Source organism: Aedes aegypti, chromosome 3, assembly GCF_002204515.2.
Source record: "Aedes aegypti strain LVP_AGWG chromosome 3, AaegL5.0 Primary Assembly, whole genome shotgun sequence".
Taxonomy (NCBI): domain Eukaryota; kingdom Metazoa; phylum Arthropoda; class Insecta; order Diptera; family Culicidae; genus Aedes; species Aedes aegypti.
In genome coordinates this window covers 184,755,732-184,776,345 of record NC_035109.1, presented here as the reverse complement: position 1 = coordinate 184,776,345, position 20,614 = coordinate 184,755,732, and the positions used below count along the sequence as shown (strand labels likewise).

General features: G+C 37.7%; 1 protein-coding gene across 2 annotated transcripts in view; it reads left to right on the top strand.

Moving 5' to 3' along the window:
• The window catches only part of LOC110678676 (homeobox protein SIX3-like), a 217,926-nt gene that overhangs the window by 195,615 nt on the left and 1,697 nt on the right, over positions 1-20,614 (top strand). For both annotated transcript variants that reach the window (XM_021851882.1, XM_021851883.1), the window contains exon 4: positions 20,261-20,541. In XM_021851882.1, the coding sequence (XP_021707574.1) occupies positions 20,261-20,541 (281 nt within the window). The remainder of the gene's footprint in view (positions 1-20,260; positions 20,542-20,614) is intronic.

Below are 20,614 nucleotides of genomic sequence, written 5' to 3'. Positions count from 1 at the left end.
GACTCCACAAGCCCATCAAAGATTATACGGGAATTACAATGCGAAAAGCAAGTAATTCATTCCATCATTAATGATGTTTGCCCATGTGTAGAGGATTAATATTGTACTAAACTTCTAGATACATTCATGTGCTACAACGCCTCAGTAATTTGTTATGTATTCTCTAAAAATTGAAATCTTTGGCTATAGTAATTGAGCTGCTCTGCAGGCATCACTGAAGATATGCAGTGAAACATAGTAGGGGAACTGTGTTTAAATGAACAGGTATGTATTTAACGGTAATTATGTTATAAATCTATGCAAACACATAGCACATGTAAGCATAGCAGACCCATACTTCGAACAGTCAGTTTTTGTATGGCGATTTGGTTGAAATGTTTCGTTGAAATATGTCATTAGATTTCTAGTTAAGAGCAGCCATTGCAATTCAAATTTAAAGTCTTTTAATCTATTTTAAACTTTGGGAGTTGTAATGATTCTCTAGATAGTGGAAAGTAAAATTAGCTCTGATAAAATTATTGGTAAAATCATTCATTTGAATACGATTTATCCATGCTGCTCGGAATTTAAATCACGGTGTTCGGAAAATGAGACAGAATGAAGAGTGTTCGGCATTTGAATCAAAATATTGTTCTGGTATGTAAAAACAATACTAAAAAAGATCGAATAAACATTTTTATATGCTACGACTAACATTTACATTTTGGAAAGAAAACGAATTTTTCACAAAGATCAGCTAATTTTTGCCTTTCAGATGCATTGAATCTTACTGTGAACCGTGTTCGGATTATGAGTCAAAACGGTATATTAATGTTGATAAAATCCGATTACAATCACAATATTTCAACTTGTTACGTGACATCTTTCTTCAATTCTGAAAAATCTAGAGGGAATCTGACAACTTCATAACCAAGAAAACATGAAAATTATTTTACCCCCAATCCGCACTTTTCATCAAAAAAAAACTTCATTTTCATAAAAAAAAACTGAAATTTGGAAGAGAGGACACTCAGAATCTGAATTAGAAAAGAATATGGGGTGTGGATCAAATAAAATATTTTGAAACACCCTGATTGGTGCAGTTGTGTTCAGAATAATAGTAATGAAATCCGATCTCCATACAAAATGCTCAAATTTGGCATGCTGTAACTCTGTTTCCATATGAGTAAACAGCATGAAATTTTGGCAGAGTACTACAAGGATATTTGTAGTACTCTGCCAAAATTTCATGCTGTTTACTCATATCAAAAAAAAAATTAAAATTTAGCACAGTACCGGTTAAAAATTTAAGCACCAGGTGAAATCGCTCAATATTTCTGAGACATAATTGGAGCGTATAATATCATGGACCTTTACATGATATGCAATGTAAACTTTAATTATATATACAGTCGTCTCTCCACATCTCGATATCGAAGGGACCATCGAGATAGGGAGAGATCGAGACAAAGAACGAATTTTTGATGAATACTAGATTGAAAAACACTCCGTTGCCAAGAAAGTAATACACAAACAGACGTCATTTTGCGCTCCTAATTTGTTTTGAATCCCAAAACTTTGGTCTCGTAACCTTCGATATTGGTCATATCGACATATGGAGAGAAAATTGAGACCGAAAAATCAACAGGAACACATCGAGATATGGAGATAACGAGATAAGGAGGATATCGAGATATGGAGAGTGGAAATGTATGCAGACTGAAGGGACTTATGAAATCAGCGACATAGGGAGAGATATCGAGATGTAGAACATCGAGATGTGGAGAGTCGACTGTATTATGTAATCCAGCAGGATTCTGTGTGATCACATGATATATGATTTCAGACTTAATTTTACATGACATTCCATTTACATCGCATAAATGAAATTTACATGACGTGTAATATTTATTATTTTCAACAGTATGGTAACATTTATGTGTGTGTGTGTGTGTGTGTGTGTGTACAATCCATCTCCCACTGACCGGCAGTGCTTTTATGGAAGAAAATTGTATGCATGTATTTTTGATACCCTTCGATATCTTTATATCTGCAGACAATTTTAGCCCGGGAGATGAAAGGTGATAGCTCTACTGAAATTCCAACGACCCATTTCAAGAATGGCAGTAAATACACACACATTCTGAGGTCATTTTCATATACAGTAAGCCCCGCATAAAAACACCCAGATATCAAATGGATATTTGAAATGTTTTTACACTTCCCGAATCGAAAATTAAATTTTCGACCCTGGCACGTATTTAGTTTCAAATGGTAATAGGTGAGTAAATAATAATAATGAACGATTTTACCTGGATGTAATGCTCTTTTTTTTTCGTCGCCACACTGAGCTATACACTAAAGCTATACGCCAAATACTATACACTTTTTCACTGCACTGCGCGCATAACATGATCGCTTCACCCGCCCCCGCAGGAGCAAGCGTCACGGTCAAAGGATCACACACTACTCAACAGTATGGTAACATTTATTACATAAAAAATCCGTATGGAAATTTATGTTATTAAAGATAGCAGACCGTTAAGTTAATCATGATTAAAAATTTTATGATTATACGGTAAATCATGCAAAAAGCTTTTCCATTTGGATTTTTTTCTTTCATCATGGGTAAACCTAATTATTTTCAACTGTATGACACATTTGTTGTATATTTCAAGGCGTTCAAGGCATCTCCAAAGTCATTTAATCACTATTTTTATGATTAATCAATTATTAATGATTAATCACTCATTGGCCAATGATTAAATGAAGTAAGTAAGTGCACTAAACGCCTTGAAGTATGCTACAAATAGGTTATACACTAGAACATGATGAATATTACCCATGATTAACGAAACATCCCACAAGAAAAGCTTCTGGATTTCTTTATAGCAAATTATTCACAATATTTAATCACAAATTATGATTAAATTTATGATTAATGCTATTTTCAACATTCTCGTTTTTAGCTACTTCATAGATTTATGATTATGTCAATAACAACCACTGAAAGGAAAAAATATATTTTTCGTATTGAAAATGATTTTTTGGGTTTTTCGAATTAAGTGTTGAATACGAAAATTTCAACTGTTTTTTGCTGTTTATGACAGAGCCTCAGAGATAGATAAAATTTGTTAGAATTTTGTATAACAGCACTTTTTCTTTTTATTCATTTTTCTGGAAACTTCGTTTTTTATGAGGCACTGAAATATAGTAATCGAACAGTTTTCAGTGTTTTATCCTCAAAATGAAAGTTTCAGTATATTATATGTGTTACTATTTGTACGTGTAGTCCCTCTGTGATTGTAGAACCATTTTTCTTGCATTTCCGCACGCGATATGTCAAGAAATTCCGTTCAAAATTTTGATCCCCTTATGAAGTAATATTGATTTAAAATCCTCTGCTTATCATGTGCTACATTTCTTGCTACTCCCATTTTTGTCTACCAAATAACCTAATTCCAGAGCGACCGATATGTTTGGCCTTGCATTGACAAGGGGTTATAAGGCTTGTATGATTTACCCAGAGAAAAGTGAAAAAAAATGCTCAACACCGCTGGAAGCAAGGGTAAACTTAATGCTGTTAAATTACACCAACAACAGACTGACTGACGGGCAGTACCAGCTGAAGCAATGCATACCAAATACAGAGACAGCAGCGGCAAAAAAAACGATGCCAATAACGAAATTACGATCTTTCTGGGTGAGATTTGATTCAATAATAATGCCGTTGATTTTTTGTTCCCTGCCCTGGGCTGCGCGTGCAGAGAGCTACTGCTTGGCCATGTGAATATATTTACGGCTAAACTTAATTTGAACAACAATAGGACCATTATAGCACGCCTCCTCCGAAAAATTGCACCGCGAGCGACTCGAACATCGATACTCTGACAACGACTTGTAATGACGGTGCGTGGCATTATATCTTGCCATAAGATATCCGGCAGCAAATGGAAAATCGTTAAGAAATTCCCAAATAATGAATATAAATTAGCGTGAAAAATTAAAAACCGTACTGGCTGTTGGCGATGTGACATTCTAACTTTGAGAAATCTGGTTCGAAGGTTCGTATCTGCATAATCGTCGCTCGATTGTTCTTTGTCATCTATCGCATCAACCGACAAGTAGAATCCTTCCGACTTCGGTTATTCGCCTCAGGGCCAAAACAGTATGAGATGACTGTCTGCCGAATCGGAAGGAGCTGCGACAGCCATTTCTCCGCCAGCCATAAGATTGAAACCGTACAAAGAGCGTCTTGGTTTGAGTCAGAATCATACCGCCGCTCCATGGCTCGGAGGCAAATTAAGCTGTTATCAAATTATCATTCACTCTGTAGTAACAACAACAGCAGAAGTAGTAGAACGAAGCAAACTGTGGCGTAGCTTGTCGTAGGCTCTGAATGATGCATCCCTTTGAAAATTTTATAAACCCGCATACAGTCAGCTCACATCTCGTGGCATGGCCAACTATGGAGGAGATTACATGTGAACAGAATCATTTGGATTACGACGACGGCCAGCAACCGTCTTTTGATGAGCGTTATTAAAGTTTTTAATTGAGTTTGTGCTGATGGTTGGCTTAGACAAGAAACATGATACCTCGGTAAGACCGAGTACCGAAATGGGTACACAGATTCATTTGAAAACATATTTGATATACACATTTTCCTTGATAAGTATCATTTAAAAAAATAACATCATTTCTTACATGTAGGTGCACTAGATTACAACTGTTAAATTTAGTATATTTGTTGCATTTGGCTATACAGTTTTTATAAAGTTAAATTTTGAGGTTAAGTTTTTTTGAGGGAATGTTATAAATTGTGTTTGAGAAGCATTAAAAGAAAAATTATTGCAAGTATGAAGAAAAGCATCCAAACTTTTTTGCAATCTACCACAGATGACACGCAAGCTTCGTCCTTTGGCGGAAAAGCCTGTGTCATCCGAAAACAAAGACTTTTTGACATTCTTGAGGTAACTCAGGTACGTCAGATGTGAACATATTGTAAATTATTGGTCCCAAAATGCTGCCTTGAGGAACATCAGCTCTTACAGGAATGATTGGGGTTCTGATGATTAACCTGAAGTGCACGATTTGATAGATAACTTGGGATTACTCTAGCAATGTGTTTTGGAAAATTAATGTTTTTTAGAAACGACATCTACTGAATCATGCAACATTATAACAGCATCACAATGAGCAATGAGACACAGCTGTTCATTTTTTCTGTAAATATAAAATATGTTCTCTGAAAACTCTTTCCATTTTAAGATCAACAGTAACAATACCAACTGTCGCAAATTCCAATCGCAAGACTCGATATTTATTGTCCACATTAGCGGCCTTATTTATTGCCCAGAACATATTGTGCTGCTGGCAATCATTTAGACCATATTTTAATTATCTGTCGTTTAATTGTTACCAGTTTCGAGCCCATCTATCCGTATAGGATTGCAAATTTCAAACGCATAAAATTTTATTTTTATCGCTCACCGCTGCTGTTACTGTGTGTACGTTTGACATCTTTTAACGATAATGGGTCCGGTGTGTAAGGGGACATGTCTGAAAATCCTTTCTCGGGAGGAACCGTAAACAGAAATGACAGAGGACAGTCCGCGTCGTAAAGTTGCGCAGCCGCGAGGAACTGAGCCGAGTTTGGAACTGAGACGTTCATCAGAAATTTTTCGAGAATGAGCATTTCGAGCTTCGGCCGTCTTCTGCTACTGTTCTCGGTAAACGATGATCGGTGGAAAGAGACACGTCGGACAATTAAGCGTGTATGGTGATCGGTGCGTCAAGGTAATTAATCAAGATAATTGTCAATTTTGAGCCCGTTTGTATTCCCGTCCGGGCCGATAATGTTGACGTTTAACAACGTAATTTAGCCCATATGAGAGAACCTTGGCCGCGCAAATGTACAAATGTCCAGGATGAAAAATTACGTATGCTGATTGAGTCATCTGAAGGCAGAGCACACACATTGCACCTTTCTGTCTGGTCTTCGCGCGGTCAAAGCTTGAAGGGTTTCGGATGTGGACAAAAGCTGCAGCCGTGGGGTCATTTCGGTGGCATTGCCATCAAAGTGTTATCGCACCCGTCGACGAGTGTGACGGTGCACAGTGGCACTTTTGTATTAAAAATTGGCAAAATCTCAAAAGTGCCCCAAATCGATTGAAAACGGTAATATGTACATCAATTTTACTATGTTTTTGTTTATAGCAATCTTCATGGAAACAAACAAAAAATTATAATTTAATTTTTCAGTGTACAGTTTTGTTTAAATGACGTTTTTAACAAATTCAAATAAAAAACTTTTTTAACATATGTTTGTTCTCAATTAGTTCAGAAATGCTTTCTATAGATTTGCGCCGAACCCACCTGATCTAGTACTGCAATTGAGTGCTAGGCGATGGTAGTAGTACTATAAATGAGTAGCATATAAATTAATTATCATTAGTTGTAGTACCTAGTTAAATTTCTTAAAGGTAAAATCTCAGAAATAAATTCATTCCAAGTCGAGCTCTTAAAGAAAAAAAAGTGCAAAAGAGTTTTATCTCCCAAGTTATCCTCCGAATAAAAGTGAAAATAATGAGTCGTTTTTATTCGAGCAGAAAAAAGACTCCTAGTGGCTGTTAGTAGCACCTCAGTGAGCTTTTATAGTGTTTTTGCCGGTAGTGACGTTTCCCGCCGAACATAGTGGCTACTTTACAGCAAGCGGTCGTTTTTCTCCCAATTCCAACGGAAATCGCGCCTGCCCCAACAACATAATATTCAAAAGAAAGACAAAAAAATAATACGAATTGAAAGCTCAGATACAAAGTCAAGTTTGGTTTGCTACCTTTTCAAAAACTGTATTGTTAAACATAATTCATTCTGTGAATTCTGTGTGTTAGATTTCCAATGGTACACCGAAACATGAGTATGAAAGGGAAACATTTGATAGTATTGATTGTTTGCTATGCTGTAGCGGGTTACTCATTTTTCCGAACAACTTCACAGTAACCGGACAAAGCCTTGAAATGTTCTACAAATTTGAATACAATTTTTATGGTACTTTTCCTAATGCAATGAAAGACATAACTTGTAGAAAACTGTATAATTGTCATCAAGTTGAAAGATTGGGACATACTTTTTGAATGGATCTGTTCAAATTCAATCCTTAGATTTCATTAAGATAGGGTAACTCGGTGTTATATACCCCACCTGGGCAATACGCCCCTCTTCAATATTTAACGAACCAGATTCTATATAAAATTGAAATTTATTGGGCGTCCTTAGTATTCATGAGTCTGTCCGCCATGAAAACAGCAAAACAGAGATTTAGCAAAAAATGTCAATATAACGAGTATCATTAATTAGAATGACCAAAAAGTGTGGACATTTATTGTAGCTTAAATTTATCAACAACCTCTCACTTCTGGGCAATATGCCCCACAACGGGCCGGACGATATGCCCCACTCGTGATGCCATCTATTCCTTAGCAAGCTCCTTAGCAGTTTTTTGCGTGCATCAGCAGCAGACAGTCGTGGGCATATAATTCCTATGTTTAGGGCATACTGTCCATTTGTCTTGGGGCGTACTGTTCGCTTGTTGTGGGGCATATTATACTGACTCTGGGGCATATTGTCCAGACTGTTTTTGAGATTGACGAGATTTAGACCATTGTAAAAAAGGTGTTATTTTTAATTCATTATTTTTTATACAGCTAGTAAGATAATGAGCCTATTGATGTGGTTTTTCTTTTAGAGATAGTGCTTTTGACAGAGATATTTCTATTTTTCGAGGGTGGGGGCATATTATACCGGGTTACCCTACATCTATCTGAAGTAGACACCCTCATCACATCAACACATCACACATCAAATTGCATCACAAAAAATCGCTGTCGAAACTTACCTAGTTGACCAGTCCTTTACAAACTTTCAGATAAGAAAATATAATCTTGGCATATTTTTTCTATTCCACTTCAATATGTATCCCGTTATTTCTTTTTGGCAGCCGAAGTCATCATGGCAGATCGTAATTTCAAAGTAATAAGACTCAGTTCTCCTGATTGATAATGATTCGAAAAAGTAATACAAGAAAATATTACGCAGTGCCCACCGTACGAGACCCCGCACTTCACAAGTGCGGGCGAATTCATAAGTGCGGAAACGTCAAACCCTTTTTATCAAAAGGCAGTGAATCAGTTTCGCGCTAATGAAAATGGCAAAACAATGTGTTTTCAGCCGGGTTGCTAGATTGTTTGTTTTACAAACACCCGTTGCTAGGGGCAACAAAACAATACTGTAGAGAAATGTTCTATTTCCTGTTTCATTTTCCGCATTTACAGCCTTCAATGACACTACTGGTTAAAAACAATCATGCACCCAACATAGTCAATGAGATTCACGATTTTTTGCAATTTCTCATCGTAATAGGCTGTTTTTCATCAGCCAATCTGTCATGAAACGGTCTACTTTCCTGCACTGAATTATGCAATGCCATAAGAGAACGACTTAACTGATTTCAGTTGCGTATTGACCATTATGGAACGCTTTTTCATTACGCAACTGTTTTGGCCTTTAACAATAACCTAATTTCAAATAATTTACGTTGATAATTACTGTTTATACGTTTTGAAAGTTCTCGACCTGAGAGAGAGAAGTACCATAAAAGTAGTTGTAAGAAATCAAGCGTAATGAGATTATATACCTTTTTGTATTAAATTCATCCTCCGTGGTGCTTTCTTTGCTTCAGAATTTCGTTTTTGCTACCACTAAAAAAGTTTCAGTTTTGAATATCGCCATATTTGTATGGAGAATGAACAGTCAGCAACCAAGCTTCTCCATGAGTTTGCTCTGTGGTATGGAAACGATTACCCCTTTATAGTTCCGGTAACGCACGCCGTCCACCACATGAGATCGCTTGCCAAATCATGTACCGTTAAGTCACCAGTCACCGTGCGGCCTCCATTCACCGTGCACATATACAAATTCCAACAAAATATTCATACAATTTTCACAAACTATTCTTTTGTCAGCAAAATGAGATAACACTGATGGAATGAAGTTGTTCTCGTCACAAAGGATTTTGTAAAACCTAGTTTATGTAGTCAAAATAATGTGAATTCTGTTAAATAATGGGATTTTTTAACACTCTTAGTAGAAACGCCAAAAATTCACATTATTCGTTTTAACGTTAGTGTAACAAATTTTTCACAATTTCAACAAGTTTTTGCTGTAGATACTTCAAGTAAGATGTATTTCATTTTATGAACCATGAGACTTTGAGCAAATTATATTTTTTTATTGTGTTTCAGTTGAAACACAAATGCACGGTGAATGGACCCTTTTCAATATGTTTGGTTCCTATTACCGTGCATTAGTGTAAAAGGCTTGAAATTATTGGGTAATATAGGATTTATTATTATGTCGTGATTTAACTACTTTACATTTAGTTTTTGAGCGAATATGAAATGGTTTGGACAATATAGTCAAACCTACTATAACGATTTTAATGAAAAAATAATGATTTAGCAACTTTTTCAACTTTCAGTGGTTTTTATTATAAAATAAGATCTGAATACCCTTAAAAATGAGTGCGCACACTACTAAAGCCTGTCCACGTTAAATTTCGGACACCCAAATAATGGCAGCAAACAAAAGTTACTCATAATTCAACAAAAACAATTGTTTATTTCAGAATAAAAGAGTTATATCTACAAAATAATAAGTTGACAAGGATGTTAATCCTTCTTTCTGTAAAATTCTGGAACTTTCTGTGGTACACCCGCCATCCGTGTCCGAAATTTATCGTGGACAGGCTTTAGCAACATAGTTGCTCCACCAACAATGTTTTTTTAATATACGAAGTTAAATCATGACGAAATCTATACGCACGGTAAATGGTGCACCAACGTGCACGGTAAATGGTGACATAGAACGGTACGAGGCGACCTTATCATGACATTTGTAAACATATTTTTTGAGTAATTTTTTGTTATACATCACTAATTTTAGATTTTTCCCTAAATTATGGTATAATTTCACGCTTCGTAGTGGTATTCTAGTTCGCTTTGAATGATTTGGAAAAATTATATAATTTGTGTAGATTTTTCTTAAATGCACGGTGAATGGTGTCTTGACGGTATTTCATTTCTGAAAATGTTTGCTTCCTTACTACCTCCGGAACATCAAACTTGTGTTGGGCTGTGAAGAACAGTAGCCGAGGAAGCTGCCGGAAGTCCGCCTTGCCGTAAGTCTCATCACCCATAATGAGACGATGAGGCTTCGTCAGCATCTGGGTCTACAGTTTTCGAGCCCGTCCTTTCCTCCCCTCGTCACGATTTGCAGCTTTCTCCACTTTGTACGTATGCAGTCCCTCCCGGTCCATTGCACTCTGAACGAAAGACTTGGAATCATTTTTTACGGTTGTGATTTTGTGATTTTGCATCAACATCTGAAGCATGAGATTTGCAAAGCAAATCTCTAATGACTTTGCTCTCACGGGAGAGCGTATTGATTGAGATTGAGTGTGAGTCTATCAACACTGAATGGGTTATTTCTTCACAAAAAATATAGCTAAGCATAAGTACTTTTTCAAAAACATCATTTTTTGAGATTTTAACCGATCGTGCGCCACTGTGCGTCGTTGACGACGAATCCACCGCTTCAAGGCCCCATGATCCCCGTTGGCGGAGGCGATGATGGTGTGGCGCATGGTGGAGCATTGACTAACTGTCAGTGAGTATAATTATCACAAAAGCAACTGTTTCCCTCTTCCTTGAAGGTATTTTCCACCGCCGCCCCGTCTCGCACATATGCCTCTCTATTCAGGAATTTCTCGCATTGTGTTTCTTTGAGGCGCGCAATTTTACCCTTCTTTATCTTTGCGCCCAGTCGGAGTAGTTAGGAGTTGAGGACGGAACGAAACAAAAACCTCCCGAGAGGTGGTTTATAGCGGTGCTTTGGTTTTGCGGTATGCAACCGAAAGGTAACCAACTGCTGCGAGAGCAAAGGAAATCAAATACCATACACTTTTTGTGGTGGCGCTGCAGTTGGATTTGGAGCGGACTGAGCTGCCGAAAGAGGTGATGCCTCTTGGCACGGGACTATGCGGTTAACTCTTTCCAAGTATGAGATATTGACACTATTGACAGGCTTACATTAAATTACATGTAAATTTGGTGCTAAAAGTTTTCATTTCCTAATACCTAATAATACGGTACAGCACAGTTTGCTAATAATACAGTACATTTATAATTATCTTAGAAACCTACCTGTACATTTTCTGCAAATGAATATACATACACCGTGGCGGTTTAAAATAGAAAAAAAAATCAAAATTTAGTCTCTCATACCTATTTTAGGTGAAATTCTTATGAACAAGTAGTGTTCTGCGACATTTTCAGCATTTTCAGTGATTGTTTGAAGACGAAGTAGGTTTACATTCTTTTTCTACTTGGCATTACGTTCTCATTGGGACAAAGCCTTCATATCAGCTTAGTGTTCCATAAGCACTTCTATAGTTATTAAATTAGAGCTTACTTGCCTCTCGTGCATATTCTATGAATATCAAACTGATAATCGAATCTGATTTTATAATACCTAAATAATACTTGATGGATTTTCATATACATGTGACATTTAAGTAATTGAATACCTTGAGCAATCCTCAATAGTTTACCAATACACTCAGGTATTTTTGATTGATGCAAGCAATATATTTATAACTAGTGGTCCCGGCAAACTTCGTCTTGCCATCAAGTAGGCTGTTGAAAAACGCCATGCAAGTCCCGTGTAGAAAATGACAGATTCGTTTTCTCCCGTTTTCTCACTATCCCGATGACTTTCCCAAACTTTTTCTTCGCACGAACACGTCGGAGCTCTGGAAGAATTCAACAGTGAAAGAATCATGTAAGTCCAATCACCCGTTCTCAAGCCATTTCGTGACATACGAACACCATTCCATTTTTATTTATATAGATGCATATGCTTGGGTCTTCACAAGAAAATATCTCCAAATTTGATGTCTTCTTTTGTCGTAACTTACAAAATCAACCCATAGATCCTGAGTTTCAAGCAAACATGCAATGCACACTGGACAACCGGGAGTGCTCCACATACGTGATTCGAGGCCAGCCTACAGAGCCACTCTGTCTGGCCTAGAAACCTGCGGTGAAAAATGAGTTCATCATCTACCAAACCCCCCGAGTTAAACCCTCCGATATGGGAAGGAATGAGTAATGAAGATGTTTTGTTTGGACGGGAAAGCCTTTTGCTTTTTTGCTGGCGGAGGATACCTGGAACCAAACAGCCCGACTTGGAGATCATAAATACATAACTCGACACCGCTCGTTCGGCGCTCGCATTCCCTTCCCAAGTGCACACAAGGAAAATAATGCCGCTAATGACTTTATTATATTTCTTGGCGCTTCTTGCCTTCTGGGCCGATACTGCGGATAGTGCGGGTCGGATCGGTTTTGTACCACAGATCCGCACGCTTTGCGGTCATCTCGGGTGGAAAATTATGATCCTCTGGGTCCAGTGGTTCCCCAACAATGTGCTGCTCTGGTGCGCCTAAGCATTTCCCTAGGTGTAAATATTATTATTATCTTGGAAAATCCTTACAATTTGTTAAGTAAAGAATTGAAATTCATATTAACCTATATCTTCCCAGTGTCCTAAAAATATGACACTAGTAGTGCCATAATCTTGTTAATGGAGAGGTTTAGAAGAAAACTGTGTTCTGAAAAGTTGATAACAGGACTGCTGACTTCCACTTGGTGAATGTTTTAATTCCGAATTCACTCACCAGGTGGTGCACAGACACCAACCAAAATCGCATGTGAAAGTAATAGATAAAATAAAATTTCGGCGTTAATTCGCTTGTATCTCACTCTAGTGGTGAGATATAAAATTGTTGTTTTCGACAAAGTTGAACAACTATTAAGTCCTATTCACCTGAAATCTAATTACTTCGGGAAATACTTTCAAGATGACGCGACATAGTTGATTAACTGAATGAGACCTATTTGCCTGAAACATCAATAATTCGCAAAACACTCCAAAGATGCCGCTAGTGGGCAAACATTCTATTCGGCTATATCTGTTATTCTATCTCAGTCCAGTGATAAGATAGAAAGTTGGTATTTTCAACAAAGTTGATCAACTATATAAGACATGTTCGCTTGAAACCTTATTAGTTCAGAAAGCACTTCCGAGATGGCGCTAGAGGCCAAACATTTCATTTGCTCATATCTTAGTCTAGTGATGAGATAAAAAAAATGGTGTCCAAGCCGAACAACTAATTGAGATCTATTCACCTGAGACCTCATTAGTTCTCAAAACACTTTAAAGATGATGCTGGTGGGCAGCCATTTTATGTACTCATATCTCAGTCCAGCGATGAGGTACAAAGTAGGTGTCTTCGATAGAGTTGATCAATTATTTGAGGCCAGTTCGCTTAAAACCCTATTAGTTCGGAAAGCATTGCTGAGCTGGCACTAATGAACAAATATTGTATTTGCTTATATCCCAGTCAAGTGATGAATCATAAAGTTGGTATCTTCGACAATGATGATCAAATAAATGAGACCTATTCGCCTGAAACCTTATTAGTTAGAATATCACACCCAAAATGACGCTAATGGATAAACATAGTATTCGTTTTTATATCCAGTGCTTAGATACAAAGTTATTGTTTATTGAGACTGATTCGCCGAAAAACCTTTTAGTTAGAAAATTATTCCCAACATACTACCATGAATCGCAAGTCACTCCCATCTGCATTTTCGTTAAAATTTAGTTGAGTTCAGTTTTTAACATATCTTCCATTGCTCTATCAGCTGCACCAATAAGATAATATAATTTTGTTCGAAAAAAAAAATGAGAAAACAGCAAGTTAAATTATTCCATAATGAAAAGTAATAGCATACCAGTCCCACTACAGATTTCCGCACCGTTCATTTCATTTATTTAGTTAACATCTACACAGATAACACTGAATCAACAATTTCACGCCACAATACTCGGTTCGTGGCCGCATCTCTCCATCCTCGGTTCTGCCCCACGCTCGCCAAATCGATACGCACTTGATCCGCCCACCTAGCTCGGTGCGCTCCACGCCTTCTTGTACCAACCGGATCCGAAGCGAATACCATCTTTGCAGGGTTGCTGTCCGGCATTCTTGCAACATGCCCTGCCCATCGTATCCTTCCAGCTTTGGCCACCTTCTGGATACTGGGTTCGCCGTAGAGTTGGGCGAGCTCGTGGTTCATCCTTCGCCGCCACACACCGTTCTCCTGCACACCGCCAAAGATCGTCCTAAGCACCCGACGTTCGAAGACTCCAAGTGCTTGCAAGTCCTCCTCGAGCATCGTCCACGTTTCATGCCCGTAGAGGACTACCGGCCTTATGAGCGTTTTGTACATGGTACAACATAAATAAACCGTGTAGCACATAAATAAACCGTGTTTTGATCATCTTTATATTTTCTCGGTCGTAGTGAAAAGCAAATTGTGAAAGTTTCAATAAGATTTGGATGTGTTCCAATCCTCTCGAATTTTTTGAATATTCGTATGGGAAACGAGCTTGGAAACTTCACATCCCATTTTCTCAATGCCTACTTTTACAGATGGGACTGACTTGTGATTCATGGAAGCACAGCGCTAGAGACAAATATTTTATTCGCTTATATCTAAGTCCAATGATTAGATACTAAGTTGGTGTCTTCGACAAAGTTGAACAATGAAATGAGCTCCATCCCTCCTCCCATATATCCCACGTTTTGAATGCACTTCCATTTGTTTTATGAGTCGTCAAGTTTTCCTGAAACCCCCTCCCTCCGCTTGAGGTGTGACGTAATTTAAGGACGACGTCTCACCAGCAGTATTTTTCAACTTCTTTACATTGGAATGGGTCGACTAGCATGAAAATATATTTGATAAATCTCGAAAATAGTTTATAAAATAACTAGATATTGACGACACACTCACAAAAATTTGGTTGGATCCCCACCATAGAAATGATTTATGTTTAGGGAAATACGGTTTAATTTATGGGAATACAGCCAAGCCTCTATTTTACGCTAGAAATTCCAACAGAAGGATGATTAATAGTTAGGGAGAAACAATATCTGGGAGTCACCTTTGGTCGGTGATGCGATCCATTGTAAAGGAGGAAAAGTACGATTCTTACTTAGAACTAGTTTTGCATTTTTGTCTCGTGGTGAAAAGATATCGGCAGAAGATTAAAAAAAAGGGGCCCAGATAGCCGTAGCGGTAAACGCGCAGCTATTCAGCATGACCATGCTGAGGGTCGTGGGTTCGAATCCCGCTAGTCGAGGATCTTTTCGTGAGGTAAATTTTCTCGATTCCCAGGGCATAGAGTATCTTCGTACCTGCCACACGATATACAAATGCAAAAATGGTCAATCGGCATAGAAAGCTCTCAGTTAATAACTGTGGAAGTGCTCATAAGAACATTAATCTGAGAAGCAGGCTTTGTCCCAGCTGGGACGTTACGCCAGAAAGAAGAAGAAGATTAAAAAAAAGTAGGTCGACATTTATAATGTCGAAATATTCAATGACTAAAAAAGATATGTGTATATTAAAATTATATGAATCAGGAATAGGGGTTTATGTCGTCATTGGTGGTGACGAACCATCCATGGTTGGTCTGAAACTAATATAAATGTACATTGCCACGATAAAAATGTTTCTATCTTATGCATGAAACGAGCTCACCATTTGGCATTTCATTTTCGATTAATTGCGAATATCTTTTCGCACTCTCAAAACGCAAACGATTGGTCTTTATTCCGTCTCTCTCCCCACAGGAGCATACAACGGAACCAAAAGACCACACAATACTGACCTGTAAAGAACATTGATCAAATAAATGAAAAAAAATTCTTTCCGTTTAGAAACAAAAAAAAATATACCTAGGGATACTGTTGTTTGGAACGGGCCGAAAACTCAATTTTTGAACTACCACCACTAAAACAAACACACGGAACTTTCCGTTTCACCCCGAGGAAAACCAAATTTGACTTTCCCTAGGTATATCTTCATTTGTAATTAAAAGATTTTCCATTTGCTGCAGATTATTCTCTATTGATTGAATTGATTGAATTAATAATAAAAGAAATTCATCTTCTACAGCGCCACCTATAGTCTATAATGTAATATGAACCTGATATGATATAACCTAATGAACAAATATTGAGAGTGTAACTCAAGATGTTTGTAATTTGATCATAACATTGCGCAACAATTCCGTTGTAAAAGTAGGCTGTTTTTATCAAGAGAATGGACAACATAATGGCCTACTTTTCCTACCGAAAGAAACAATGCTGAAAAGTGCTACTTTTCAGCACTAATATCAGTATCGAAAAGTAGCACTTTTTAGTACTGTTTTGGGAGTTATCAAAATGACGTCGTATTGCATCCACACGTCATTTATTCAATTTTTCTTTATTTCTCGATGACTTAGTCAACTAGGTTCTGATTCTGAATCCGTGTGATGAACCAAATTGAGTCGGATTCGAATTGTAGGTTCGGATTCAGAATCAGAAGCTAATTGACTGTGAATGTTTCTGAGTTTAAATAGGATGTACTCATAGGAAGCAGTAGAATATTTAAGTTCACCGAAAGCTTCATGGAGCGATTCGTCTAGTGAACGTAGGGGCAGTAGTTGAGTTGATCCCAAAGTAATCGGAACTTCATGTTCCTATACGGTTTATGTAGAAAGATTGACACATGAGAAATAACTATAAAACACATAAGAATATTTCTTGCGGTGTCTTACCTTGTCCATTCACGAGTATTCCAACCAATAAGTAGATCAGTTTGATGCGTGAAAATTTGTGACTGTCGTCATGTTATGGTCAAATTACTGCTTCACAGCCTACCTGATTGAAAAATATCGAGTTGCTTTGACGCATGGATGCCATGTAGATTCTCTTGAAATATAATTGTGTTCCTAAAATGATTTAACTCAAACGGCATTTTTCGTAATTGCAAAAAATGTTGTATGCAACGCAGTGCAAACTCGATTTTTTCAGCACTCGTCGTATTTATCCAACTCGGCAAGCCTCGTCGAATAAATGTACGACTCGTGCTGACAAAATCATCATTTTGCAACTTGTTGCATAAATAACTATTTTGCGTGGTTCAAGGTATAAATTATGTGTTGATTTTGAGTTGCTGAATCTGATGCCGTTTGAAGTTGAATAAAATACTGGTTTCAATGATGTTTACATAAAATTAAAAGTATGATTTGCTAACAGTTTTAGAGATCTAATCCACCAATCATGCACTATAGGACTTCAACTTGCATACAAGGTATAATTTGGTTCAAATTGCTTCATAAAACTGAGATTAAATCAACTTTTTCAACATGTTAACATGCAGTCTCCATACAGAATTCTTTGTTTTTATTATAGGGGAAGGGGTGGTAAAATGAACACTTTAAGAAAATCATCTTGTTTCTGATAGAAAAACGAGAAATTTGTATAGTTCTATCGCACAACATCAAAAATAGGGATGTAATCTATAGCAGCGACATGGATTCAGACAAAGATAACGAAATTTTCACATATTTTCATCGTTATCAAAAAGCGATACAAATGTTCATTTTACCTGCACTATGTGGGTAAAATGAACAGCGGTAGATGGTAAAATGAACACCATGCAAAAAACGTGTGCAAAACAAAAATTTCTGAAATTTTTCATTGCCCCACCGAAAATACATCTATTAATGATTGTAACCCATTTAAAAAGAATTCTAAAGGTATCAGATTTGACATCATATCATAACGATATTCACCTCACTGAAAAACCTCAAGTCTTCCGAGCTAAAAATTACGTCAGTTCTAATTTCCAAACGTGGTTTTCTAAAATCTTAGTTTTCGTTGATATTTTCACTTCAATTGACCTACGTATCAACCGGAACACTCAGATTTATGCTCTAAATCTTCCGTGCGTGAATAAAAATCATCGAAATCTGTTTTTTCTCGGTAAAAGGTACGGTGTTCATTTTACCACCCCTGTTCATTTTACCACCACTTCCCCTATGGCAAACTCCATTACTATTCGAATCCATCAATAAATAACTTTTGACCCTCGAAAATATTATAAACTTTGTTGATGAGCATTGTTTAACACATGCAGGATGAATTCTGTGGCAAATTAAGCAAATAAATTGGCATACAAGCTTTTATCTTACATGCTCATTGATTGATATAATTTGACAATATCGCATTTCCAACAACCAATATCTCAAAAATAAGATGTGCTATGATATTTTAGAAAACGATAATGGATTCAGCAACCCTAAATTAATTAAATAGCGGTATTGTGGTGCTTGAGACAAAAACGTGTTCCGCAGTGTAATGGGGCAACTTACTACGGAATTTTTCGTATCAATATATACATTTTGGTATAAGACATTAATGTTCAAGTTATATCCTGTAAGAGTGAAATATAAATAATCTTCAAGAAAATTGAATAGACTACGATCTAAAAAAGTTTGGGAACCACTGCTCTAGATAGTTCGAAAGTACACACTCACATGCGGTTCAACTCTCCAAGGAAGGGTCATGATATCGTGAGAGGCACCCGGCCTCTATGCTAACAGGGAGCTCTAGGGCCATTTATCACAAAGAAGTCATCACAGAGAAGTAGGTACTGTTTGTTCACAAACGATCCGATCGGTGGCAAACAGCAAAAGCCGAGATTACAATGTGACCAAAAGCTGCCGTGGCTTTTGTGTGAAAGAGTCTTGCGCGCGAATGGAAAGGCAAATTGCTGTATCAAAACGTGTATAAATAATTAATTAACTTATTGTTACACTTAATAAGATAATTAGTTACACTATACAGACACTCTACGCGTTAATCATTATCGCATTGCTTCGGCGGTTTGAGCTGCGAATGTGCGAACGTGGAAAGGGCGGAACTTGGCCACAAGTGCCCACACCGCTGCCGATGAATACGTACAAGTACCCTACCCCGGGTCTCTACGGTGGAAACTGAGGAACGCGATCTGGGAAGTGGCGGCTTCGACTGCGCGCTGTCTGTCGGCATGGGTTTAATTCCTCTCTCATCTGTTGTGCGGATCTCTTTCAATGTTTTTCTTATAATGTTATTAACGGCTGCCGATACAATGTGTTGTTTCGAGTTATGCCTCCGCCACGGAACAACAACGCTGCCTCCGCCACCACCAGCCGTCCGAGCTCAGGCCAGGCCCGGGCGGTTTGGATGTAAAGAGATTGAAAGCGATACTACTGTCTTCTATTTGGCTTGGTTTGGCGAATATCGCAGATCGGGATGTTTATGGATATCGAACAGTTCACATATTACGAAACTACGTCAAAAGTTCAAGCAGAATCCAAATTTTGAAAATTGTTGGTACTCAGAAACTTTTTTTAAATGCTTTTGATATTACCGTAAATCGATGTATCATTGATCAGAGGGTGAACATTAAAGAATACAGAATTTCGTTAAGAAATTGCCTAGTGCAAGGCGTATATATTGTTTCTTATTTAGAAATAACTCAAAAAGTAGCCGATTTATAAGAGTTTAAATGCTTTTGATATTACCGTAAATCGATGTATCATTGATCAGAGGGTGAACATTAAAGAATACAGAATTTCGTTAAGAAATTGCCTAGTGCAAGGCGTATATATTGTTTCTTATTTAGAAATAACTCAAAAAGTAGCCGATTTATAAGAGTTTAACTACCATATTCGGCATCAAAATTAAGATATTACAGTATGATGAAACTACGTCAAACTAAAAAAAACGAGCTCCTTCGTGCAACCTGTCACTTTTTCATCTCTTAACATTCAAAAGGAACTCATAATAGGAAGCTAGGGATGATACAAAATAGATGTGTCAAACTTAAGTTTAATGATGATAGCTTTCAATGTTCCCGCTAGTTCCTCAATCGAGGGGTTCATCAAGTTCACATTCTTCCGATCCTCAGATAAACTGTTGCAACATAAAGTTCCTTATGTTGCAATTTGTCGTATCAAGATGACTGCCGGTGCCATTCATAGTTGATAATTGATAAATTTTAAGTGAGGGTTATCCATGTCCAGATAGTGGCTTATTAGTTCTGACTCCATTACAATAGTTAATGCATATTTTTTAAGTCCACGTCCCCCTAAAGCCCAAAAATCATTCAATGACCTTATACTGTTGTAAACCTTCCATTTGTTCCACCTTAAGTGCGCATCATGATTTACATATATTCAATTCCTATTTTCTCTCTCTCTCTCTCTCTCTCTCTTCCAGGCACAATCAACCTCCTCTGTCCGGTTCCGGAGCGACCTCACTAACACCCCGGCGAGGTGATGCACCACTTTCACCCACGGACACCGATTCCGATTCGGACATCTCGCTCGGAACGCATTCGCCAGTACCGAGCATGTCCCTACAACACAGTCCCAGTTCGCTGCCCGGTTCCAGCGAGGATCGCCTGAACGACGACCGAGATCGGGAGAAGGATTTCCGCAGTTTTGCATCGCTTCACTCGTTCCGCTTTGGGGACCATCTGGCGGGCGGATTCCTACCTGGTATGTGTTTCAATAGGTTACGGGTCGAAAGGGCGAAAACTACTCGGAGCAAAGTCGGCAAAGGCAATTAAGC